Source organism: Anser anser (assembly GCF_964211835.1).
Source record: "Anser anser genome assembly, chromosome: 1".
NCBI classification, from domain to species: Eukaryota; Metazoa; Chordata; class Aves; order Anseriformes; family Anatidae; genus Anser; species Anser anser.
Genome location: NC_139720.1, coordinates 195,435,368 through 195,461,832, shown reverse-complemented (window position 1 = coordinate 195,461,832; position 26,465 = coordinate 195,435,368). Strand labels below are relative to the sequence as shown.

Here is a 26,465-nt window from a genome sequence, read left to right as displayed (position 1 = left end):
TGAGTATCATTATACTTAGCAGTATGCTTCCATTACAGCAATTTTCTTTTAAATGCACAGCACTGTCACCAATTGCCTAATATATTATAGACTCTTAAATCACACCCGTCTCAGTCGAGCCAGAAGATCAAGCACTAAGAAATAAAAAATGCAAACTTTCAGCTGATCCACGGGTCACAGGAATAGTGCTAGCAGCACGACTGAAGATGAAGGTGTGGCTCATTACACCCCAACACCTCCCAGCTGACGAAAGGGTCCCCTGCAGGCCAGGGCAGCTGATGGGGATTAAAAGCAGCCTGAGAAGGTCTTAACTTATGCTGAGAGTTGCATGTTTCATCCTGAACAAAATCTAAACAGAATGATAATCTGGGTTATTGGCTTCTAAAACTGAGGTAAGAAGGTCCTTTATGTAAATAGGAGGTTCTTTTTATTCCTTTCTTATCTTTCTTTACTATTTTTATATCTATTCTAGCATTAGGTAAAATATATTCTTCTATCTGTTTTAAGTAAAAGAATATGAATATAGCTAAGGCGTTTAGCCACTGTCTGTATTACTAAAACATGAAAAATCTTATTTGTCAAAATGAAATAATACTATGAAAGCATTAGCTGAAGAGTAGCTCCTTATGGTGCATTTAATAATGCTTGGGTGGCACTTCTTCTGGGAAAAGCACTGTGTGGTGTCGAAACACAGCAGGTTCTTCACAAGGGCATGGCATGCCTGCTCTTTATCAATCTTGTCCTTATCAGTGAATGGTACAACAACAACAAGAGCTTCCAGCCAAAATAATGAGGGACTTGAGCTTTTGATTTTTTCACCAATATGTAAGCTAGGTTGTTATCTTTTTTTTTTTTTGACCACTTCTGTCACCTTCTTTGCAATTCTAAATTAATCATGCAGGTGACCTTGCTGTTTTCTTTTTATTTTTATTGCATACAGCAGGCTGCATGAGCTATTGCTGAGAAAGTGTGACATTGCTCAACTAGTGGAGTCCTCTATCCCTTTTTCCTAATGTACAGCCTGTATTTAGAAGTAGTAGAGGAAAGTATTTCTGCTGTAATGCATAGTTTCTTTCATTTGACATAAATATAACTATGCTCTTAGATGGAAAGTACAGCATAGTAGGAAGTTCTCTCTTTATAATCAAAAGAGCTAGGAGCTTTTTAATCCGTGCCCCTGATAGCTTTAAAATGTTGCTTAGCTTTAACTTTCCATGAGAACAGTGATGCTCAACAGAAGAGGTGTAAGCACAGGTAACTTCCATCCTAAAATGTTGAGTGAATGGGTACATCAAACTACAGCTGGATAACAGGGGCTTTTCAGTAATCCCATCCAGCCCTAAATGGTATTGTATGACTACCATACACCAGGTGCTGTGACCTGGGAATGGGCAGGAGGCCCTCTGGAAACTCCATGCCCAGTGATTTAATCCCTTAAGTTTGCTGTAAGAGGAAGGGGCTACAGTCATTGATCCTTTCCAGCTTATGTTTTAAATGCCTCCATGTTTGTGGACAAGAGTATGGCGTCTGGGAAAGGAGGCTACTTCTGTGCTGTGAATATGTCTTTCAATGCTCATGATGCATCTTGCAGAATTACGAGTGAATTGTCTCTCAAAGCTCAGTTTGTAAACCTATTTTGGGAAGCGTCTTTGAACTCTGATACTGAAGCCCCTGAAAGTAGCTTCTGCTGTCTAGTGCTAGAACAGTTCCCGACAGGCTCAGAAACTGAAAACAAGGGTCTGTATTGGCATAACGTTAATTGGGATATAGTTAATAGGAACACCACTGTAATGCAGGAGAGGGGAAAAGGAATTAGTTTTCTGTTTGCATTCACACACGGAAATAGGCTTGAAATCTTCCTTGGATGTGCAAGACATGACCCAAATGAGAGATGAGGCAGGAAGGCTTCAGCTTGATACCCATCACTTAGTGGGGTTCCTCGGACCGCTGGGCCTTGGCTGACGGACAGCACAGCTAAATGGAGGCTGCTGAGGCCTGTCCCTGCCTTCCCACCAGCTCTGCAGCTGCCAGCCAGGGGCATCAGGCACGTCGGTGTCGGATGTGGAAGAGACAACATACCTCCAGCAGAGGAGGGTTAAGAAGCAGTTTGTTTTGCCTTCAGTTGGGAGACATGGACAGTGCTTCCTAGCCATCCTTAAATGTGTGACTTAGTGACCTTAGTGTCTTCACTATACCTCTTGTAACAGTTGATAATTAGCTGGAGTTGGGTGATCTTTAAGGTCCCTTCCAGCCGAGTATTCTGTGACAGTGGGATTGAAGTGACTGCAAAAGGAGACTTGGGAGAAATGAAACTATGTCCCTTTAACAGGCACGCTGAGTGCTATTTTCAGGTTAGGCACGGAAAACACTTTGCAAGTGCTAATTAACCTCTATTTCAAAGGACATCCGAAAACTAAGACACTATGGGACCAGGCAGGGATGCGAACGTGGCCTGACAGCCTGCTCACGGCTTCAAAGAAAGCTGCCAGTGGCAGGAGGGACGAGCCCTCTGGTCGCCCGCTGGCAGCAGTTACAGCACGGGGCAACCTGAAGCGCTCCTGGGGCTACCTCAGGCACCGCCGGCCTCCCTCTGGGAGGGGAGAGCCCCGTCAGCACGCCCGTGACCCCCAGAGACAGACGGACAGACACAGGTATTTCCTCGGGACGGACTGCCCGGGTAATTAATTAATTAATTCCGGGCCAGGCTGTTTAGATGCCCCCTCATAAACGACCCTATTTGCACAGCGTGCCCGGGGGGCGAGGGGCTCTGCCCTTGAGGGGACGGAGCCCCCCAGCCCCTCGCCCCCCGTCCCCTCCCCGCGGGGCGGGCCCGGCCCGCTCCTCCCGCAGGCTGCGGCTGGGCGCTGCTCCTCGCCCTCCGGTAGGCGGCACCGCCTTCCTCCTCCTCCTCCTCCTCCTCCTCCTCCTCCTCCTCCTCCTCCTCACCTTCGCCGGGCGCCGCAGGAGCGGAGCGGGGCCCGGGCCGGCGGCTGCGCTGCGCCATGGGGCTGTAACGGAGCGGAGCGGTGAGTTGGCTCGGCACCGGGGGCTGCTCCCCATGCCCCTTACCCCACGGCCCCTCCGAAAGCGGGACCCCCCTCGGCGGGGGAGCACCGGGGGGGGGGGCTTCGGCTGCCCCGGCAGGGGGCACCTGGCCCGGGTGGGTTTGGGTTTTTTTTTTTTTTCCGCTGGCTATCGCGGGCTGAAGTTGCACTGGCTCCCGAGTAACTCCAGGGCTGATGCTCGCCGCCCCCCGCGCCGTGCCTGCCCTCCCCGCGCTGCTTTGCTCGCCCCCGAGGAGCCCAAAGGGGGCGGCCGGGGGGCGCCCAGGTGGCCCCGGTGCCGGTCCGGTGGGCACCGCAGCGAGCCGGCTCTGTGACAAAGGCGTTTGGAACAAAGGAGCCATTTTAGCAACTGTTGGAAAGAAAATTCTGCCGTGGCTTGCATGCTTTAGTAAACCCAGGGCTTCATTCATCTCCCCTGTCCTCGCCCACAGCAAGCCTAATTTATCCCGAAATGAAGTAAAAGAGAAGAAATGGCATCTCTTCCCTAAATCCCGCATCATCCCCGGCGCTGCAGCCCGCTCCCTGTTTGCCTGCCCTCCCAAACACCTAGTTAGGTGTTGTTAAAGAACATTATTTTGTGCCGCTGGAGCCTGTAACAGCTGAGGCAGCTGAGTGTGCCTGTGGTAAGAACATCTCCTCTCCATAGATGAGAACAGCTAAAGACTCATGTGCAGTAATTCAGTATGTATTTATACTTAAGTCTATTTGGCGTTTTTAGCAGGATGCAAATTCAAGAGAGACTTATTGGTATTTAGGAGAGCATGCTTTTATATATATATATCTGTATACCATTGCATTTCTAAACAGAACAGGTGGAGTTACATCTAGAAATATCTTCTGACTTGTTCGGTGCTCATAACTTGCATATTTCCAGCAGTCTTTGAGCTGAAACGAATGCAAACCACATTCCTGCAACAATAGATTATCAGCGAGCCTAATAGATGCTCAGCGACAGGAAGCCTATGACTTTTCAGGAGTGAAATCATGTGACAGCATCAGATACTGTGTGTATCCCTGTTTACAGAAAGCCAGCAGAAAATACTTCCAGGAAAGCACTAAACAATGGGAAATGAGCAAACAACACACTTGTTAACTCTCCTGCTGGTTCACCGATGCACAGTAAATCACGTTCTGCTATGAAAACCTGCTAGGGCTAAGCGTATAACTCAAGTGCCCACAAATCCTTTGCCTGCTCAGCTCTTGAGGCAGGGTTTTATTAGCTATGGGACAGCATCGCATTGACTGCACGGACTCTTGTGAACCCAATAATTTCTTCTCTGATTGCAGATCTTTCTGTCGCTGTTGCCCTGGAATTACAGTCCCTTGAGCTAAGCTATACTTATGCTGGAAAACTTCAGGGCTGTGTTGCATTATTTTATGTCTTCTCCCCTGCACAAAGGACTCTTGCTATTGCTTGCAGGAGTGTAGCTCTAGAGGGATGGAAGCAGAGGAAATGCTGTTGCACAAATGCTGATGTATGTTTGTGTAGCTCCAAGCTGCTGCTTGTATTTAAAGCTTCTTGTATTTTAATGCTGTCCGGAGAATTTGTACTTACAGTTAAGCCGTGATCAGCTGTAACCAATGTTAGCAAAAATTCTGTTTAGTTGTGCAGACAGGGCATGAGAGGTAAACAGAGCCAGGCCTGCTTTATTTTTCCCAGGGGGTCATTTGAAGTGTTAGCAGAAAATTGCAAGGAGAACAAGCTGGGGTTGCCTGGAGATCAAATCTTGTTGGATTTAATGTCCTCTGGCTCATGAAGCTTTTTTTTTTTAATGAACATCTGCTTGTCTCTCTTGATTGGAAGGCTTGTTTTACTTGACATTCCTTTGAAATCTTCTGCTCTGTGATGTAGGCCAAAAGACTGCATGAAATATGTTACTCTTCTAGAATTCAGGCTTTGGGAAGGAGGCAGCAAGAAGAGGACTCAGCCCTTTAAAGAGAGTTCAGTTTGCTGGAATATCTGAAAGGAAGCTGGACTATGACAATCCAATCAGGAAAGGGGGATAAATAGAGGAAAAACAGAATGAAAAATGAAACTAATGTGAACAGATGCAGGGACTGGTCACAGCAGCGCAGCACCGAGGCTGTGGTTCAGGCTTAACATCCATGTACCATGAGCTCGAGTGCTGAGTTGTGCTGCACCGCGCCATGTGCCAAGTCTGAGCTGGGAGACGCGTGGTAGCGCCTGAGCTCGAGCTGGAAAAGCTGCTTGTTCCTGCCAGGCTGTGGAAAGAGAAGCATGACGGCAGGGGCTGCAGGAGCAGCTTCCTGAGTCACATCTCGACTGCGTGTGGGACTGTGCGAGCGTTCCTTCTCCCAGTGAAGTCAAGCATCTGAGCGGTAAACTAACCTGCTTGCCTTGAAACAAATTGTAGGTATGTTAACACCAGCAAGCTGGCTTACAGCCAGCTCGAGTGTTTGTTGCATCCTCTGGAGACCTTCTCCAGTTGCCACGAGCTGGTTCAGGTCTCAGAGCAGTCTCACTAGGAGGGAACTGAACTCTCCCGATGAAACGAAACCAGGAGTCCTGCTCCAGGAGCATCCCTGTTCAATTACTGAGACTCCACAAAGTATGTTGGTTTCCTGAAAGTACCTCTCAGCTGTAATTGAGTGAGCAGTTCTCATCCACTTCAGCACAAAACCAATTAAGAGCCCCACACCAGCTTTGTAAGCTTAAAACGCTTCTGGCAGTTCATCCTGGAGTGCTCTGTCCCCTGCTTCCAACAAGATGTGAGCAAGCGCTTCTCAGCTTTCTGTTTTGGCTGAGAGGCCCTTCAAGAAGATATATCCAGGGTAAGTGCTGGAAGCTAGTACCTGCCTGTAACCAAGTGGCTGAGCTTGGTGTTTTCATGTACTAATCTGTCTGCAGATCCCTGGACTGAGTGTCCCGTTATGTTTTGGCCAGCTGCGGTCACAGATGTGCAGGGGAGCCTGGAGAGTGGGAGAAAAACAGGAGGTGAAGAGACTGGAATTGCAAATAATCTACAGATTGAGCAGGTGCAGTTGTGACTTGTGAAAGCAGATCTGGGAGGTACAGTTGTGAGCACTGTGGCCATAGGAAGCTGCGCACCTGTGAGCGTCCCCCCTCTGATGTCACTGCACCCAGAATTACTTCACGGGCATTTTCAGTCTTAATAGGCATTTGTACACTAATGTTTTAGCTCACAGGGTTTTTTTGAAGCAAATGTCCCAGTCGTCCCTGCTTTTTGTTCTTCAGCTCACATTGTAGACTAGCCTAGGAGCAGCTGAAAATAAATGAGAAAACGTGTTTGGGAGTATTCCTACTGCATCCTGCCTGCCACTGGGCATCCAGTCCCAGGGACCGAGCTGGAGCCTGTCCAGCATCTGCATCAGGTGCTTTTTTTTTTCTTAAAAACAAACACCTTCTTCCCCCGCCTTCCTTGCTATGTAGTTTCAGTTTCAAATGCTTGGCACCAATTTTTTCCTTGGCAGAGCCCCTTCTGTTGGTATGATATAGCTGTAGCTTGTGTGGTAAGAATGTATCTTGCTTCCTGGAGAAGGATGCTGAGGCAGAGAGACTGTGGTAGGACCAAACCCAAGAAAATCAGTCATACAAGAACCTGTCTCCACACCTCGTTGTGCCATGCTGCTAATCCACTCACAGTTAACTGATATCTTCTGAAGGTGCATAAGGAAGAAAGTCCTAAATAAGCATTCTTTACAGAAACAGTCTGTGTACAACTGGGTATCAATTTCACAAGCAGAGGTGTTATTCCTTGGTGTATTCCATCTGCCGCACTGTGTGCCTGTGTCTGAGTCTGCCAAAAGTGAACTGGTAAGTTTCCTAGGGCCCCAAAACTGTGATGCTAATGGGACCGGCGTATTGAGCATGGGCTCATGTGGCCATTTCCAGATTGCACTGATTACTAACAGAGGTTTTGCCACTGATATTTTAGAAGTATTATATACATATCAAAAAAAACATTTTTTTCCAGAATGCTTCCGGTATTGAGACTTGTCCATGGTGTAGCGATAATTTGTTTGCTGTACTGATGATAGTTGCACAATCTGGTGGACAGGTAGGTGACAGGAATAGGCACCTTACTACAATGAAATCCTGTGGTCATGGAAATTGTAGTCCTTTTTCACAGCTCTGGCAGGCAGTTATAAGAGCAAGTCTTTTATTCCCTTTCCCACTTTGCCTTCACAAAGCCACATCCATATCAACATTGGCTTGGATGCGTGCCATCAAACAGGTTGTGCCTCTGTGAAACATGAAGATCGATGTGGGGTTTGCTAAATTTGGGCTTGCTAGGCCTTCACGCTGTCAGTGTTAAGGCAGCCTGAGGAGAACAGATGGACTGAAGGAGGAAAAGAGGAGTTCTTGCTGTACCATTTGCGGAAGGGAGAGGAGCAAAGGAAGGGAGAGGAGTGAGGCGCACGCCCTAGGTGCAAGTTAAGAAGAGGCCATACAGTCTACCCAAGCTATTTGGAGGGGGACCACTATGAAGTCTGCAAGGATATGAGGTAGTCATGTTCTTCTTTGAACCTTGCTTGTCCCAACCACCTACAGTATGAGTGTCTTGAGTCAGGGATTGGTGCCCTTACACAGCATTGATCTTTGTAGTCTTTAGGCTCCTATATGCAAATAAGATGCCTGAGAACTACTAGATTTAAGTTTCCCTTTGGGAGAGAAAACGTTTCAACAGAAAATTTTGATACTATAGACTGTTTTACCTAGTGACTCTTCTTTCCCCTCCCTCTCATTTATCATATTGCAGGGATAGTTTAAGATTCTGAGGGGCAAGTTGAGTGGCACAAAATGAGCAGGGAGTTGTCTTGTTCTCATGCATGTCCAGTTAACAACATATACAAACCAGGCAATTTGGGAGTAGCTTTGAAGCATGAGAAATGAAATTGTGGTCATCACTCAGTTGTCAAAAACCCAGAGGAAATTTGGATATGCGCATTGTGCTATATCATATGGGCTACCATCTCAGGTATGTTTCCAGTTCACAGTACAGAATTATTATTGCGCGTCTGCTGCAAATGTTTTGGAAATTTGTTTTATTTTTTTTCTTTAAAAAGTATTTTTAACTGTTGCTTTGCTTTTGTAGTAAAGGGTAGAACTATAAAATGTTTGCGCCCTGCTATTATTCTAAATAGAAAGAGATGTTGAAGGAAGAAGGCTCTTGGTGTCGGATTGTGTTAAGAACGAGTGCATTATGGCACTGGTGTCAATCATCCTGTCCTAGTTTGCGTTCTTCCTGGCTTTGCTTTGTTCTTCCCCCTTGGTAATAGTGTTTCAGGACTAGTTTCCAATGGTCTTCATGTTTCTTCTTTTTCTTCTTCCCACGCTGTCTTCTCCCCATTTTTCATTCTTCTGCCATCTAATCTTTACCAGGATCCTTTTCTACCTGAGAGTAAGCACCTAAAATAAAGCAAAACCTGTCAGAACAGAGGAGGAGGAGGCAGAGGAAGGAGGGCCCCATGGAATCTCACTCTCTCCTTGCTGCTGACCATCTTCCTACTTCTTGAGGAAGGACATCTTCCACAATTATCACAGAAGAATACTTTTTGAGCCCTGTATGGAAGTGTTTCATCCATCTTGCTTACCAGCAGGTATAACTATTAGCCTTCAAACTATTCTTTTCGTCTTCACCTCTTGCAGATTTTCTTCACTTTTTTCTTAGTAACGTTAGTGGGTTGTCTTTGCCACTGTTTCCCTCCTTGCTGTGAATGTACTTGTCACCGAACTCCATCCGAGCTTTTTTCCACCTCTGACAGAAGTGGAGTTTGATTTTGATGCTGCCTGGGTTTAGCTTAAGCTACAGAGGGTGAAATGAGTCTAAATACAGTTGGTTCTAGTGTTCAGAAGTATATTACCAAATTTTAGTTTCCATTAACAAGGGTTGTGAATCTTGCAAGCTGAAGTGTCGACTGGTAACTGCTGGTACATAGGCCTGTCTGAATGATAGACTTGGGAAGGTGCCCCTAAAGTGAGTTTTGACCTTGTTACTGTTTGGCTTTTGTTTTTTGTGTTTCCCTCCCCGAGAAGGGTTGCTGTGGTTTATTGTTTCCCTTCCCTAAAGAAGGGCTTTTGGCTGCAGCCAAAGCATGGAGTTTGCAGTATTTAGAGCAGCAACTTAACAAAACTTTCTGGTTTCTGTGGGCAAATAGATTCTTTATTCCACTTCTCATCACCCCAGACATTAGTAAAAACCAGAGCAATCTACCTTGCAAAAACTCACATGCTTGCAGCTCAGAAGACCCAGAGCATCTAGCAAGGTCGTGTACTTGGAACTGTCCTGGTTTCCTACCCCCTGGGATGCAGAACATCTCACTGAGCGGCACCCAGGAGATAAAATAGTAGGCTATGAAATTTGGAGGAGAAAAAAAGTGCAGTGGGTTTTTTAGTCATCTTGACTACAGATTAAGTATGCTGCTCATTTATTGTGGTCCATCTGCAGATTGCATGACCTTGGGCAGCTAAAAGTTGGAGCATAACCCTTGCCATAGGGTGCTCACTGCTTCACAAATATGGTACTTTAAGGCATTATCTACTGACTTGTTTAAGGGGAAGTGGTTATTCTTGAGCCCTGTTTTAGGGAACAGTGGGCCTATAAAATCATAGGAGGACATGCATAAACTCTTACATGCTTTACTCTTGCATGTCTGCCTTGGACAGCTCCATGGAAAAGTTGTCATTGGCATGTTAAAGTAATCTGAATGCAGTGACAGGAGAACTGGGTACCACTTAGAACAATTTTCTGTTAGATCAGTATGACTTGTCTGACCCTCACCAAGTTCCTGGGTAAATAAATTGTTTTGTGTTCCTATAGCCTGAAAGCGTTGTCTGGCCTCTGCCCTGACACCTCTGCTGTCCTTGTTTTGTCTCTTTGCCAGCTAACTAAATAAATGTGAAAGTCCATGGTCCTACATGCTTTCAGGCTGATGCTTGCTGTGAGGTTGTATTGGCTGGATGATGGCAGGATTTATTCTACCTAGTCCAAGTAGATATAACGGATGTTGTAAAGGTAGGAGAAAACAGTAGGCATCTCTGGTGCAATTCTTTTGGTGTTGCGGATCTGTCTGTGACCAATTGATAGGATGTTTCTTCCACATAAGGTACTGTGTATTGGGAATTGGTGGGGCTCTAAAGCAAACCTGGACTTAATTTTGGTAGCAAGTCCATACTTCGTCTTTCCCCTTTACCTATATCCCCTGGTAATCTGGGCAGTGAGGTGGAAACCATGAAGGGAATGCAAAAGGGTGTCACTTACTCACTGAAAGTAGTCACTTTGTACATGTTGGGGTATTTTGGGTGGTGTTTTTGCTTTTCTTTCTTTCATGGAGCTTCTGCACTAATGAGTCTGGGAGCTAACCAGGCTGCCTCTTCTTGATTTTATGCATCTAGTCTTGTAGGATTTATTCTAAGCTTGAAGGAATGTTGCTACAAAGTGTGATGTTTTATTTAGAACAGACTTCCTCGTGGTACAAGCTGTTGTAGAGTATGTATGGAAACAGAGCAAGTAGGCCAGAAACACTGCACTGAAAGCCATGTAGGCAGACCTGAGCCACCCAGATGCTGCTGCTGTTCTCCTGGGTGAACTCGTCAGGGGTCAAATGAAAGTTCATGAGAAACGGCTAGAAATGATGCATTTTTATAATGCATGAAGCAAAAATAAATGTTTTGCCATAGATTGAAGGCTGTTTTCAATTTTCAAGCATGAGACTTATTTTTTTAGCTGATGTTATCTACTCAGTCCTCTTCTGGATAAAATATTTAAAGGGGAAAAAAAGCTTGTTAAGGATGGAAACACTGAAGACAGAGATGACACTTTAAATGAACTACAATATGTAAGCATCTGGCTGCATTTCTGGAAGTTTACTGTAATCTGGGATGCAGAAAGCTTCCTCTCTGACTTTAATTTCACATTAGAAATAGAATGTGCCCAATGAATTCTTCACTGCGGACCTGGAGCAACTTAATGTATTTTTCCTCAATGTCATTGAACACTAATACAACAGAGCTAATAGAAATTAGTAAAAGTAATTAATGCCGTAGTTCTGAATACAGAATAAAAGTATGTTTGTGTGCTTCTGTTACCGAGTTTCTAGGACTCTGTCTTTAAATAGTCGGGTATGGAATAATAGTCTTTTTGTTTTCAATGGCAGAGATCAATAATGAATTGGTGAGAGACTTCTGTGATGTTGAGCTGTGGTTTGATGTTACCTGTGGCAAAAAGCGGCATACCTGCTTAGTAGTTGCCAGGTAATTGTTACCCGTTGAGGATCTACCGCAGTGTGTAGACATAACTGGATGCTGTTAGAGGTAACTTGCAATATGAGGTTTGGCAAGTGAGTTTGCTCATTTCTGGAGGCAGTCCCCTCTCTCTCTGTTACACTTACAGGTACTGTGAGACCCTCTCGAAGCTTACTTGTTTCTGTCACACATCTCTGAGGCTATTTACCACTTTAAAGAGGCAGTAATGGACTGATGTGAAGTGTTGGCAAGACTGTACAACTAGAGATTTTAAAAGATCTGCTGTTTGGTGGGGGACTTCATGTTCTCCCCTGCCTCCCCAACCCTGCTGTAATTTGAAGCTTTTACTCAGGGCTCTTTCTTAGTATTGGTTAAGCGTTGTATGCACTCATAGTCAAAGAATCTTTTAGACAGGACTAAAATTCGGTGAAGTTTGTCTTCATGTCTAGCCTTTCCTTCACTCTCCTAGTGAAATACAGAAACACAAAATGTCAATGTGTGATGGAGATTAGGAGAGAAAATCTTATTACCTGTGACAGTGTGACTGAAGTCAAGCCTTGCTCATTAGCTTCATCAATCAAGTGTGACATTTTGTTCCAAGGCTCCTTTCTACTTGAAGTTGAATACAGCCCTGTCTTGAGCACATGGAAATGAAAACTCCCTTCTGTAATGAGCTGAGAAACTGAACTCACACAACAGGTATCAGCTCTTGGTCTTTGAGGTGGGTCCTGCCAGCGGCTGCATCTGTTAACATAGGGCAAAGCCACTTCTGAGTCAACACAAAGTTGAACTCCATAAAACTTACGTTTGAGGTGACCTGTTCCCAAGAGCCATTTCAGCAACAGAGCAGTTTCCAAGGATGTCTTCTAAGTAGTAGAGGTCTACGTGCTGTATGCACTGTAACGTTTAAAGACATATAAACAAGTACACTGCAGTTGACTGTCAAAGATCCTATGTTTTTACTGGGTTGCTAAATAACTTTTTAAAGTGAATTTTATTCCACCTTCAGGTTTCAATGCAAGTTAGGAAGTGCTGCCGATTATATATGATTTCTAGTGAGAAGTTAGTAGCTCTTAAACTAATAAAATAGCAAGACCTTGGGCACCCTGATGTTACTCTGTCCAAGTACTCTATGCAACAGACATAACTCATGACATCTGAGATCTCTCCATAAGAATGACTGGGGAGAAGCAGAAAATCAAAGGCTGGAAGGGAGCTCAAGGGGTCAGGATCCAACCTTGTGCTCACAGCAGGCTCAGCTATGAGGTCAGTCCATGCTGCTCAGGGCTTTGTCTGGCATGAAAACCACTAAGGATAGAGACTGCACAACCTTCCTGGGCAGCCTGTGCCTCTTCCTGATTGTTCTTGTGTGTGTTCTGCCTTTCTATCCAGGCTGAACCTCCTCTTTCAGTTTATGCACATTATCTCTTGCCCTCCTGCCCTGTGCAGCTGCGAAGAGCCAGTCTGTGTCTCCTCTGACCTCACAGCAGTCACTGGGAACTGCTTTTATGTCCCCCAAAGCCATCTCTACTACAGACCAAACAAGCCCAGCTCCTCCGGCTTCTCTCCGTTTCTACTACGGACTGAACAAGCCCATCTCCTCTGGCCTCTCTCCTGCCCAGCCAACAGCACCCTGGGCTGCTGCTTACTTTGCGTATTGCTGGCTCTTGACCAGCTTGCTGTCCCTATTCCTAGGACCTCCTGGGATGCTTTGTAACATAGATACTTGTCCCCTTTCTAATTCAACCTATTATATGTCGGTGTTCAGGATAGAGAAGCATCAACACTTCCATCTCCAAAAAATATACAACAGGAAAACACTTTTGGTGATATAAGACTTACTCCTTACAAATGTGTAGGCTTCTGAGGTCAATGAGGAGAAGGTGGCAACCTGGAATGCTACTGGAAACAGAAGTTACCATCTGAAGTCAATGTCATGATGGTTGCTGGTATTCAATTTAGAAGAACCTCCTTTTAAAACTGCAACAATTAAACCTAAAAATAAGGTCTCTTTTTTTCTCCTGAATTTAAGGTGACTGTACAGTTATTGCCTTCTACTTCAAACACGTCTTTTTTTTTTGTTTGAGGAGGAAAGTTTCGATGAACTGTAATCTAATCATCCACATTAACAAAGTCCTGTGTTCAGCCTGCTCATCTTAATAGTTCTGATGATTTGTCTCCTCAGCACAGCTATTCCTTCTTTACAATTGGGATATAAGCCTTCTAAAAATGTTTGCAGTATGCCAGGTGAGTCATTAGCTTGCAAAATAAATACAACTACCTTGTATTATATTTTACTCTGTGAATATGGTGATTTACGTTAAATAAGACATCTTTTCCTCAACTGCATCTGCAGCTTTCTTGGAGGTAGAAAAAGTAAGCCATCAGCTCCAGAGAAAGATGTGACTTCTAAGTCTTTCTCTTGACTTCTTTGAGCCTACAGCAACTGATAGCCTTTCAGATGGTTGCTTGTTTTGCTCTACTACTTAGAAGGCCATAAACAACCTCGTGAGTCCAAATAGTTAATACTTGTTTAAGGAATTTATATTTTGATAAAGAACTTGAAACAGTTTTGCTGTTCTATGTAACAGTACTGTGTCTCAGCGAAGAAAAATTGCAGCTGGCTCTAGAGAGTAAAGTCCTGTGTGGTTTAAGATAAACCGGTTGAAACCACTTCATTTACAGTCAATGGGGTACTTGGGTGTTGTGGGAGGGAAAAGCAAATGCAAGCTCATGGTTTGAGTGACACTATGTGAAAGTGTCATCATAGGCTCCTGGAGCGATGGGTGGCTGCTGTGACCAATGTGCTGCTCCCCACTGGGGGTCTGCTGGCTTTTTGCATTCAGCTGTGAATCTGGTTCTTCCTGGCAAAAAGGGGCAGTTCGGCAGGAGTTTGAGTCTTGAGAAACTGATCTTTGGGCCTCCCCAAATCTGCAAGTGTTGTGAACTTTGCAATTAAGGGTAAACTGCATAAGAATCGGTTCTCTCTCCCGGACCACAGATGTTTCTCCTTTTGGGACAAACTGCTCTAAAGTGGTATAAACGTAGTCCAAAGCTATAGCTGCTTTTCTTGCTCACTCAGATGCTGTAACAACTTTGGAAGTAAATTAGAGTACTCATTTATTTTGTTTGGAGTTTTGTTTCTTTTTTTCCTTCCCAACTTAAATTATTACATTTTGTGAGGAAAAGCCGTTTGTAGAAACTAGGTGTTGTGGCTCTACAGGCTTATGAATAATTGAACTTACTCAGCTGTGAATTGTGGCAATAATTTTCTTAGCATAAACATTTCCTACACACACACACAATCTTTGCTGGATTCTACCATCGGATCACTTACGGAGGCATGCAGAAGTGGGAAATGCTGACCTCAAGTCCTACGTGTTTGAAAATGACTGGAAACTCCTGCCCTCTGATCTGGCAATCTGATAATTCTATCTGATTCTATCTGATTCTATCTAATCTGATCTGATAATTCTACTTGGAGAGAGGCTGCTTTGCAGCTCCTACCAAGCCATGCTTTGATGAGACAATCCTGGAGTGCAGGCAAGTGTGACTTCTCTTCCCTTTGCTGCTCTTTTACTCCTGATGTATTTCCAGCGAGGACCTTGATCAGAATCAAGAAGGAGCTGACCTCTGAGGCTGAGGCCAGCGCACCCTTTTAGGAGGGGTTGATCTGACAGCTCCTGGCGCTTCTGGCGTGTTCCTTACCCTGCTGCCCTCGTGGGTCAAACATCACGGTGAAGCTGCCTTTGTTCGAGTTGATGCTAAAAAGCTGAGACTCGGCTGTGAGAGTCTTTCACAGACTATCTTTTAAACAGCAAGTTATTAGACTGGAGAAGGGGAGCAGGTTACATCCCCTCCAGTTTTTGCCTGTCTCCCATGCCGCCTGTGCTTGCTGTCATCAAAGGCCTATCAAAAGCTGTAGAGGGAAGCATTAGGAGCCTGCCTTACCGTGTTCATTAACAAATCAGGGTTTGATGTTAGCCTCTCTCTCTGCCCTTGCAAGAAGGAGTCACTGCAGCCAGCACCAATTACAGCTGTATTCAGGGGACAGCAACATGATTCAGCCAGTCAAAAACAATATAAATGAATGAAGCTTTTACAGTTCAGGGATTATATATTTTTAGTAAACGGTATGTGATGTAATTCAACAAGATAGCTGTATTTTTCACAACTTAAATGCTGCTTCTGTTCCTGTCAACACGCAACAGCATAATGTAAAACTTGCAAGTTACATATTGGAAAGAAAATAAGAACAGGATAGGGTGAAAATATTTTTATCTCCTCAGTGCTGATGGATCTTGGGAAAAAAAATAATTTGAGGTTCTCTGGACTTACAGCTTCCCATTATATGACAAAAGAGGCCAGATTTTGAAGGCCTTCTGGTACTCTTCAGCAGGCTGCATGCAGTGCTAATGAAGAATGAGCTCTTAAATAATTTCTTAACAGTGTAGCTTTCAAGCCTGTGTGTGTGGTTTGTACTGGTGCAGAACTTGTGTTATATTGTTCCCTTTAAATCTTAGATTAAGCTGTCCCAACAGTGTGGAACAATGCTGTTTTCTGGCAGAAAACAAGGAAGCTGTGTTGACTCTTGCAGGATATGAAGAACAGTAATCTGAGAAGTTTGAATCTCTTAAATATTTCTCATATATGAATGATCCATTTGGGAAACCTACAGTAAAGAGGTGATGGGGGAGAGGCTGTGGGGCATGGGCAGGGTTACACTTAAAAGTTGTTTGGCATTTTTATTTTTTGACCTGAATTCTTCTTGTTCTTCTCCACTCGAACAAAGTTGTAATAGTAACGAAAATTAACTGTAGGACATCAGATCTCTGAATGGATGGTCAGCCTGGTCAAATAGATTTATTTTAAGATACCATATGTATCAATTCTTCATAAAACTTGACACCAGGGAAGCTGATCACCTAACATCCCTTATATTGAATTATAGGGTTCAGTAGGTCAGGTTGATGGTTGGACTTGATCTTGAAGGTCTTTTCCAAACTAGATGATTCTATGAATTAAATCAGGACCCAACAGTAACTCTTCGCTTACAAGCTACTTTTACCCAATGTCTCCAAGTGCTGTTGCAAATTCTGGAGAGCAAAGGGCTTCCAAACAGCTGGGAGAGCTGAGTGTCTCTTGAAACTGCCACTTGGAAGCTGCTGTAAGCCTCGTGTGTTTGACGTACACAAGTGTTTGAAAAAGCTTGAAGAAAAATCTAAATGTTCTTACTTTGTGCTCTTATTCAAATATTTGACTTGTGAGAAAAGAGATATGGATAGTCTGGTCAAAATATGTGCACAGGCTGAAGAACGTTAAATTATGATTTTTATTTTTATTGACATAAGACTTCTTAAATGCCTATGGAAATATGTGGGAAAGATGTTGTTTCAAGAGCAATGTAGAAAACATAAGTACCACTTCTTTTCCTCTGTTAGTAAATGCATCTCAATTTTATTTCTACAGCACTGGTATCGCCTGCAAAGAAGAGGCTATCAGTGATCAATTGATTACGGCTCCTGTAACACAAGCAAAACCGCCATCATGAAACACTTCCTGAGGTAACTGTTCTGTATGGTTTTTTTGAAGTGTTAAATGATTATAATTACTTCCCTGCTGCTGTGAGTCAAGTGTTTTAGCTCTTTACACTTTCCATACAACTGATAACTAATTTATACCAGATTGCTTTCTGTTCACCTAGATTTCGCTAAAGCTGTTTAAATTTAAAGCTTTTCCTTTTCAGTTCTTTATAGAAACAAAGAATGTGGGAAGTGTCATATGGGCTTGGATTGCACCGTATCAGTAGTGGATCTCTAGTGCTCAGTGTGTCAGGGGAAAACAGGAAAAACAGTGACAAAGAACGGTGCTTGAAAAATGTTAAGATTTTTTCCCTCTCCCCATTCTTGGCTATCTGGATTTTTGGAGTGCTGCTTGTGAAAGCAGAGAAGGGGAGATGCTTGCTGAAGAAATACAAATACTTTTGAAGCTGATTGTGCTCCATTTTAGGAGGAATGTCTAATGAGTACTTGCTACTGTGTATGACTTGCTTGCAAACACTAACCTCCACTGTGAAAGCTCGTGTCGTCTTTGTTCTGTAGTCAACGGAGAGCGTTGAGCACTCCTATAAATTAATACTTTTCAAGAGCTTAACTTGTGTATAAGCCAAAGCAATCATATTCTGTCTGCTTGGGAGAAATCTTTTCAAGAGGACTGAAACATATGCTTCTGTATAGAGCATCTGTCACTATTTTTCTCTCTTTTTAGACTGTTTATAGTAAAGAATATTTTATGCTATGGGTATCAGCATCATTACCTCTAGGCTGATCATCTGTAATGACTATTGCCATGCCAGCCTTGCTCCAGGCATTTCTGTGGGGTGCTTGGATTGGTTTCTTCAGGAATCTTTGAGCCAGCTGCAAAAAGACTCTGTAAGCAGAACATGCACAGGTGAAAAGTGTAAAGCAATTATTTATTTGCTAACACTCACAAAAAACAGCTAAGAATTAATGAGCTATTAGGCTAAGCATTAGTGTGTTTCCTCCTGACCTTATCAGGGTGGTGAGAGGATTGGTCCCTGCAGCTCCCATGGAGAACCCATGCTGGTTTTGGTATTTAGGTTCCTGTGGTACTCCTGAAGAAACCAAGTCCTACTTCTCTCATGATATTTCTAAAATTAATCCTAAAGGCTTTGAGGATAAGTCTTGGTGGTGCTGAGAGCAATGGTAGAGAAAAGCAACTTATCTAAATGGTACAGTATAGGATTTTCTATAATAAAGTCCAGTGTTCTGAATGTGGAGAAGGTGAGGTGAGGGGGAGCATGTGGTAGAACACAGCTCCTCAAACAGGAAAACCCATGAAATATGAAGCCTCTATTCTGTTTACTTACAAGAATCTGGATTTTTGTTATTTCAGATTAATTCTTTGATGTAGGACTGATATGAGTATTTCTCAAATTTCTTACTTATTTCTTACTGTCCTTAGCTTTTATGAATAAGCTATGGTCATCCTCCAAGAAGAGTGCTTACTGGAAACAGTAAGCTCTGTTGCACGTGATTGTTGTGGTTGCAGGTTTGTGATAGCAGTTACAGCAGTCCCTGCAGATCCAAGTTTGTGTGCAAGACAAAGATATTTAGCCTTCCAACTTGGAAATCAGCCGGAAAATGAAAAAGTTAACATATATTGTGTACCCTGGTGTCTGTCCATTACCAATAGTAGCCCAGGAACTTGCTTAAAATTGTCATAAATTGTCAAGATCAAATGCCACGCTGAATGCAGTGTACTGCTGGTGAGGACTGCTCTGTAGCAAAGAGCTTTCCTTTGGTGCACAACATGGAGCAGAAATTGGACTAGATGACGCTGATGCCATCTATACTTCATGAAATTCCCATCTTACCCATTTTCCTGCTTGGATGGTGTTCCTGTAAGTTTAGATACCAATGTGATACGCTAAAACAATAGGACAGGGTAAAAAATCAGGGATGATAAGCAAGAGAGAAGCTTCAAAAGTTGTGGGGAGTTGAGTCTTAGAGGAGTAGAGGCTGTGCAGGTGAAACAAACTGTCCCACTGTTAGTTCTGAAGGACTACGTGTAACCTGGGACTGAAAGAAAGAGTAAGATGTTCTGACAGAATAATGCTGTGTAAGTTCAGATTCTGTGGCACAAAACTTTCTTTTATTTTCAACTTACTATAGAGCCATTTCCTCTGTTTTAAAGGTAGAACAGAAAAGGAACAGTGAAAGGGCAGAAAGCTGGGTTGATGCCACAGCAACTTCCAGCATGTGAATTAGCTCAGATATACTTGCACAATTCCACACCACACTGTGTGGATAGATTATCTGTGTTTAAAACCGATGAGTTCATTTAAGTCCACACAAACTGCAAGTCATCTTGTTGACTGCAGCATAGAAAATGCTAGTAAACAGGTGAAAAGAGGAGCTTTCATCTGTAAAGTGAAGACAATCTGCACTGCTCTCTCGGAACCGTGACAGTAGCTTACTTGCAGCAGCTTCTGGCAGTAGATAGTCACCTGGAGACCCAAGGAGGACTTTCAGCAGTGGCTTTTAAATCCAGGTTCTAGGAAGAGAAGTTCTACAGTCTCATCAGCAGATAGGCTTGCCACTCACCTCTGAGTTAGGTGTTTGTACAGGAGGCACGCTGTCTTTGCTGCTACCAAAGGGCAAGTCTGCATATGTTGCATCAGGGCTTCCTGCTACAGGAGTTTGTCTTTTAAGCAAAACAGTGCAGATGTGAATATAGAAAGTAAGGAATCAGTGCAGTTTCAGTGTTGATTTTGCTCTGACTACTATTCCTCTGTTAGATGATGGATGTGCTTTTCATAACTAAGTTAAAATCTCCTGTCTCTCTTTTTACATAGTCTGTTTTGTATTTAATGTCAGTGAATTGTTGGGGTCCTTTTTGTTTTTTTCCCCAAAACTATTATTATTATTTAGGATGTTCTGTTTGTTCTTTAACTGTTGCATAGTTCTGTGGCTAGTGAGGCTGGAAGACAAATCATCAAGTTCAACTCCTGTGCTCAAATCGGTCACTTACAGCAGGTTGCCCAGGGTTGCATCCAGTCAAGTTTGGAGTACCTCCAAGGATGGAGAATCCACAGCCTCTGAGTAACCTATTCCATTGTTTGATGAACCTTACAATTCAAAATAAACAATATTATGTTTAAATGTAATTCCTGCATTTCCCTCTGTGCCCATTGCCTCTTGTCCTGTCACTGGGCACCACTGAGAAGAGGCTGGCTCCATCTTCTTTACTACCCCATGAGGTATTTATGCTCGTAGATAAGATTCCCCCAAGTTCTCAGCCTCTCCTTGTAGGCCAGATGACCCAGTCCCTTAACCTTCACAGTCCTTCTCTGGACTAGTCCATGTCTCTTGTACTGGCAAACATGGCTGTGGACACAACGCTCCAGATGCGTCCCACCAGGGCCGAGCAGAGGGGAAACATCACTTTCCTGAGTATGATCCACAGATATATGGAGCTTTAGGAACCTCACATGAAAGGCAATGGACATGTAAAACAATGTTGACCACTCTTCCACAGTTGCAATTGCTTAGTTTTGTACAAGTTACACCTGTACATCCTCCTATTTAAAGGAAAGCAGTAAGAAGTTTGCTTCATGCTGTTTACATAGGTAAAATGTATTTTACATGAAGTTGATGAATCCTGTCCTACTGATATTTAAAACAATAGACAAGTATGCAACATCCCTTTTAAAAAACGATGGCATAATGTTTTACTATTTTGATACATATATTTACTTGAGGTGTGGATCAGGTAGTTTAGTTTTGAAGGATTTTTGGTTTTGTTTGCATGGAGTCTTTGGTTATGCAGGTGGTGGTGTTTTTCTTTTTTGTGCATGTGTGTTTTTTAGGTATCCTTTCTAAGGTAGTCTTAATGCAAAATGGCTTGACCCTGAAGTTACTAATTTTCACTGACAGTCACTGTCTCTGCTCTAGCTGGAAAGTGAAATTGCCAGTGTAAAAGAAGCTTAGAAATGCATCTTATAATCAAATTCTGATATTGAATAAGGCCATAATTAAAAAGATGTGAGAAAAATGTGTGCTTTGGTGCCATGTAATAAGACTGCTTTTAATAAACTTAAATCCTAAGGCACTTGAACAATTAAAATGCAAGAATTCAAAATAAGTCATAAATAGCTTGTGCATTCTTCCTTGGTCCAAATTACTTCGTGCACTTCTGCCTGTCCCAGGCTGTATTGCACATCAGAATAGCTAAGAAAGGGGACATGCTTACATGCTTATGCTAGTAGTGGTAGCTACTTTGACATCCAGATATTTTATGAGTGTCACTTTTAGACTCATCTTTACTGTAGCTGAAGTTTCTCTGCCTCTTCATCTACCTGTTCTCAATAGCTGTTGCTTTGCAGGGGAAAGAGAAACTTCTTTGAAACAGGCAGTCCAGTAACTGGAATGACTCCAGATTTAGGGGAGTGACACTGGCCAGTAATCTGCAGGACTCTGATATTTATACCTCTAATCTAAGGCTGTGTCTAAATGAAAGCAGCTGTTCTAGGTTGCTTTTCTTTCTCAGCTTGTTCTCCTCTGAATTATTCCTGAAGTTTGAAGTATAGTTTATGAAATAATAGAACTGTTTCTCAGTGAGATGTTTAATCCTTTGGTGCCTTCTTTTGTAAAAGGTTTTTGAGGAGTCTCTTAGTGACACTTCCACTTAGCTTGTAACTTCTCTGAAAAATCTGAAATAATAGCAAGTTGGAGAACCAGCTGTAGCAGGCAGTTTTTTCAATGAATCCTAGAAACCTTACACCTTTTCTTGATCTACTGCAAAACAGTCTGTAAGCACTAGCAGACTTTAAGCATAAGTTCTGTTTGACTGGAGTCACATCAGATGAAATAAAACCCAAGTCAGTAGGAAGCAAGAGAAGAGTGGAAAGCTGCTGTTAAAAACTACTCATGTTTTCTTAAGTTGCCATGGTGACTTGCTTTCATCTCTAAATGGAGAGCTAAGATGGGTTTCAGTTGTCAAGTCTGAAAAAGCGCAGAATAAAAATCTCTTCTTTTAACAGAGGTAATAGCACACGTGTATATGGAAAAAATTATATTGGTAGTTACTTCTTGGTTGAGCTCGTATACACAGCTTAAGTTGCACAAATAAGCTAAAGATGGTCAAGTTAGTTAAACCTTCACAATGTGGTATCGTTTGCTAACTCACCTATATGGTCATCTTGTCCATCCATGGCTAACTTCTGTGTCCTCAACTTCTCAAGACATTATCAGAATAGTAAGGAAATACTGATGTGCAATACTTTCTTCATTGAGCTGAGTATGTCCTTCTGGAAAAATAGTTGCAGAAATGTCTTTCCCATCCATATGACCTAAAACAGGACACAGGAGAGAAGAAAATGATGTGTAAGTAAATGTAGTGACTTTTATCTTTAGCTCTTTGGTTTGTTTTTTGTAGTATTTATCTAGCTTTAAGTCCAATCGTTCTAACTAGGTAGCCAGTGCTAGTTTTCATCTTACTCAAGGTATTTGTTTGTTACTAGCTATGAAATTAATGATATTCTAAAATTACCAGAGAGGGAATGAAGGAAGGGAGTAAGTACCTTCAGTTTTCATCAGTTCCAAGAATGCTGTGCAGTAACTCTTGGACTTCCTGTCATGTCAGTGGAATACTGAATGTTGCATTATGCATACTTGTAATTTAGACTGTTGTGGTAGTGGCTTTAAATATCAGATAGTATTTAGTAAGTCTCTTCTAGACATGCAAGGAAACACATGCTCATTTTCAAATGTATTTTTGTATTGTTTTGGAGCCCTAATAAATAAGTACATTTTTCTGTAGTATTGAAGTAGCATGGTTGCAGCAAGGGAATTGCCTGTTGGTTAGGCCTGTGTGCATTAGCATCTGGCTATGCACAATTTTCTTGTTTTACCTGAGAGAATATTCATATGAACTCTTCTAATATCCTGTGCGTGTATAAACGCAATCTGTAGACCGTTACCGTAGCATATAATATGGGAGGAGAAGGGGCTTGCATCAGGGTTGGGAAGAGGTGTTCTTAGGAACACCTTCCTTTCTGTAGTACTTCTGCTCTCGAAGCTCACCTCAGGAACTGAGGCATCACTGCAATCCCTGTTAAAAACTGTAAACGCAGACTTCTAGTGAAGCACGCTGTGTTTTCTATGCCAAGACAGCCTTCAAGGCCAAGCAGGGAAAAAAGCCAAAAACACTGAGATTCAGTGGAGAGAAGGCTTGGAATCAGACTCTAAAACAAACAAGTTAAGGCCACTGTGGCAGTCAGACACGTGGCTCATTGCAAGGCTTCCATGAGGGCTCTTGGTAATGGCAGGCTGTATTTTGTTTACAGCTGCCGGTGTCTCTGCTTTGCTGAAGTGAGCTGAAGTGCTTAGCAGCTAAAATAAAACTTATTTTTTTTTTTATGAGTGTGCTTTTATTACAGGATTTCTCCAAGCAAGAGCGCCTTTTTGTAAAGAACAACCCATTGAAAACAAACTTGTGTTACTTTTTATGCTGTTCGTGTTATAAACGGAAGATTTCAGCTGTTGTAAGCTTGAGATGGATGAGTAGTAGAAAATTGAAGGTATCCTCAAAGGCAAACTTTCTTTTATAAGTTAACTAGTCAGAACTAGCGTACTAGTCAAAACTAGTGTTTGTCTGCTTTATTAGTAACAGTGGCTAAGTACACTTTAGTAAATCAATGTAGTGTTTGTTTGCTGTAGTGATGTTCTTTATTTGGTGCATTTTTACTTAGTTACTCTTTGTGCAAACCACTGCCAAATCAAACTTTCAGTTGTGAATGTGATTTTGCAACCCTGGAAGATAAACTCTACATGGGATGGGATGTTTTCCTTTGATTTGCTAATCTGTCGTTGAACCTTAAAGCAGCACATATAACCCAAAGATTTATTCAAATACACCTAAAACATTTTATTTCTTTTTTCTACTGGGAATCACACACCATGGTAAAAAAAAAAAAGAGTTGTGATGTTTCAGCACTAGAGGTGATTAAGTATAGGCATGAACTTTCTTACAGGAGTTGCCCTTTTCTGTGGGTCTCTTGTTCATTAGAAAGAAATTTTTTCAGATGGGCTGTTATATGAAGTTAAGTGAGTCTTCTTTTTTCCATATAAATGAGCTTTCTGGGTAATGAATTGCTCCAATTGAGATCTAACCTTTGGAAGCAAAACAGGCCAAAAAGAAAGAGTGTAATTTCCGCTACAAATGTGCGATAAAAGCCCAGAACTTTGTTTTACTACATTCCACCTTTCGGTCTGACATTAACCCTTTTGAATCCGTTTCTCTGGACCTTCAGCCTCAGTACAGAGCTGGGGTGTGCTGAGGAGGCTGAGGGCTGGCTGTGTGTGCATTGTGTGCAGATTCTTGACAGGGTAGGAAAGGGTGCTAGTCAACTCTGTGATGGTTGACATCAATTATCTCCTGAAAAAACTGAAACTCCTAGTGTTAGCCTGTGGGTTTGTTTTCAAGCCACTATTAAATGTTGCAATTGAAGGCTTTAGCTGACTCTATATGAGACTTGCTCTTTAAAGGGCTTATACTTCTGTTTGGCTGCTGATGGACTTAGCTTCTGATAACTGGTTTTGTTCTTTAACACTGAATTGATATCTGCTGTGAAGCACGTACAAAATTCGCATGACAGTGAGCAGCCCATCTTGGGGTGGGAGGACCCACATATTTCAAGGTCAGCAACTGAAACTTTTTTGCTAGCCTAAAGCTCGATTCCGATGTGGAATTAATTCCTTATTCTTTAGGTTTCACTTTGTATATACAACAGAGGCTTCATGTTGCATAAAGACAAGGGGGTTGCCTACACACAGGCATTCAGGAATGTTAAGTGAATTAACTGAAAGTGTGAAGATAAAGTGGATGTTTTTAAAGCATGTTAAATACTTGTGTGGATGCCCTTCATTTAGGCATAAAATGGCTTTATTTTTCTTTAGCTTAATCCCCTTTACAGGGATTAAGCTAAAGTGAACATAAAGCAGATTAAACTCCTTTGTGGACATTAACATGAGTTAACTTACCTTCCTTCTCTTGAATGTCCTTTTGCAACATACCCTTCAGGATGCGTTGTGAAGCGGTGGAGCTCTTTCAGCTTTAAAAAAGCTATACTGATTTTAGTATCTAGAATTTAGTATTTCAGAATAAGCAACAAACTCAATTGAAAAGGGTAATATGGAGGCTTTTAACAACTAACTTTCCTTTGAAAGTGTCAACAGTAAGTAGAAGAGATAATAGGCTACTAATGACTACACATGCACAGCTGACAACGTAATGGATCAAATTATTTCTGACCATTCAACAGCAAGCTAGCTTATTAAAGCTGTATTGATGTTTTCCTAGAATATGATCGTGGAGTATAACCACGGAGTTGCTGAGGTCGAAAGGGACCTCTGGAGGCCATCTTGCCCTCCTTGAGCAGGGCATGGGACCACCTAGAGCAGCTTGCCCAGAACCGTGCCCAGATTCCAATGTTTCCATTGTCAAGTCTTTGCAATTTGCCTTTTCCGAGATATGCTTCTGACCCCTAGGGCACTGGGCTATTTGTATCCCATCTCATGTCCTTGTGCGCCCGGCTGGGTACGGTGGCAGGGCACGGTATAGGGGCTGGGCATTCATAATCATAGAAACAAGAAAGTGAAATTTTCTCCAAATGAGATGTAGCCTATGAAACCTGTTTTTGGGGTGTGTTATGTAATTGTGGTAGCACGTGGTGTGTGGGCTTAGGTAACAGCTGCAATGCTTTAAAAAACAAAACCCAAAAAACTTTTAAAATAGACTGTTTCTCATGATGTTTATTTTCTGGGCTTTCATAAGATGACAGAATAATTCAGGCCAGGAGGAACCTCAGGAAGTCTCTGGTCCTTTAACATTTATTAGGATAAATGTTTGTAGTGTGACTGCTGCTTTTGCTTTAAAGCTGCCATTATGCAATGAGAATTTAGGGTGAGGAAGTACATTCTGTTTGGGTGGTGTCTTTGTCTAAACAAAATCTGCTCAAGTCTTATTATCAGGCTTTTTTTTTTTTTGACAGGATGTTTATCCAGGTATGCCTGTATTTCTACTGCAAGTTCTTGTGGCGCTGCCTGAAATTTGTGGTGAGGAAACTAACAGGGCGATGTGAGTTGCAAAGGATCTGTTACAATACAAAGCCTGGAGCTGCCAGAACTATGAAAATAGGTAACTGAAGAACTTAGTTCTGCATGCCTGTGTACCTTTCTGCATGTGCTAAAAATAGCATGACTTTAAGAAATAATAATAAGCTAAATTTATATTGGATTCATTTAAAATTGTCTGACACTCTGCTTTCAAATACTATTCTCTTACAGAGGCGTCACTGAAAGGTTCAAAAAGTAAGGTGAGTGAAAGATCTCAGTTCAACTTTCCTGTTGTATCCAGTAGCTTGTTCAGTCAGCTGTTTACTCACCCCACAAAATCACTTTAGAAGCTGATATGGTCTCACATTAAAAGCATCTCCTAGTGAGGAGATGCTGTGACCATCACAGCAGGTGGTTTCCCAAAGCTGGGGGGAGTGTCCTGTGCTCCAGGGATAGCACAATGTGGTGCTGGCGCTATTGGAATCAAGGGAGCAACAGGCCATGGAAGAGATAAGGGTGATGTTTTGTAATTTA

The 26,465-nt window shown here is 42.5% G+C and overlaps 1 protein-coding gene across 10 annotated transcripts in view; it reads left to right on the top strand.

The window, feature by feature from the left end:
- Positions 1–268: 268 nt before the first annotated feature.
- ELMOD1 (ELMO domain containing 1) overlaps positions 269–26,465 on the top strand; it is a 42,529-nt gene continuing 16,332 nt past the window's right edge. For 2 of the 10 annotated variants that reach the window (XM_083805781.1, XM_083805787.1), the window contains exons 1-4: positions 15,821–15,977; positions 16,762–16,856; positions 25,868–26,013; positions 26,163–26,191. In XM_083805781.1, the coding sequence (XP_083661907.1) occupies positions 16,840–16,856; positions 25,868–26,013; positions 26,163–26,191 (192 nt within the window). In that variant the 5' untranslated portion in view covers positions 15,821–15,977; positions 16,762–16,839. Of the gene's footprint in view, positions 393–2,449; positions 2,652–2,824; positions 3,027–3,500; positions 3,689–9,962; positions 10,064–15,820; positions 15,978–16,761; positions 16,857–23,254; positions 23,396–25,867; positions 26,014–26,162; positions 26,192–26,465 lie in introns of those variants that run through there. The other 8 variants (XM_083805782.1, XM_083805783.1, XM_083805789.1 and 5 more) reach the window with 8 other exon arrangements.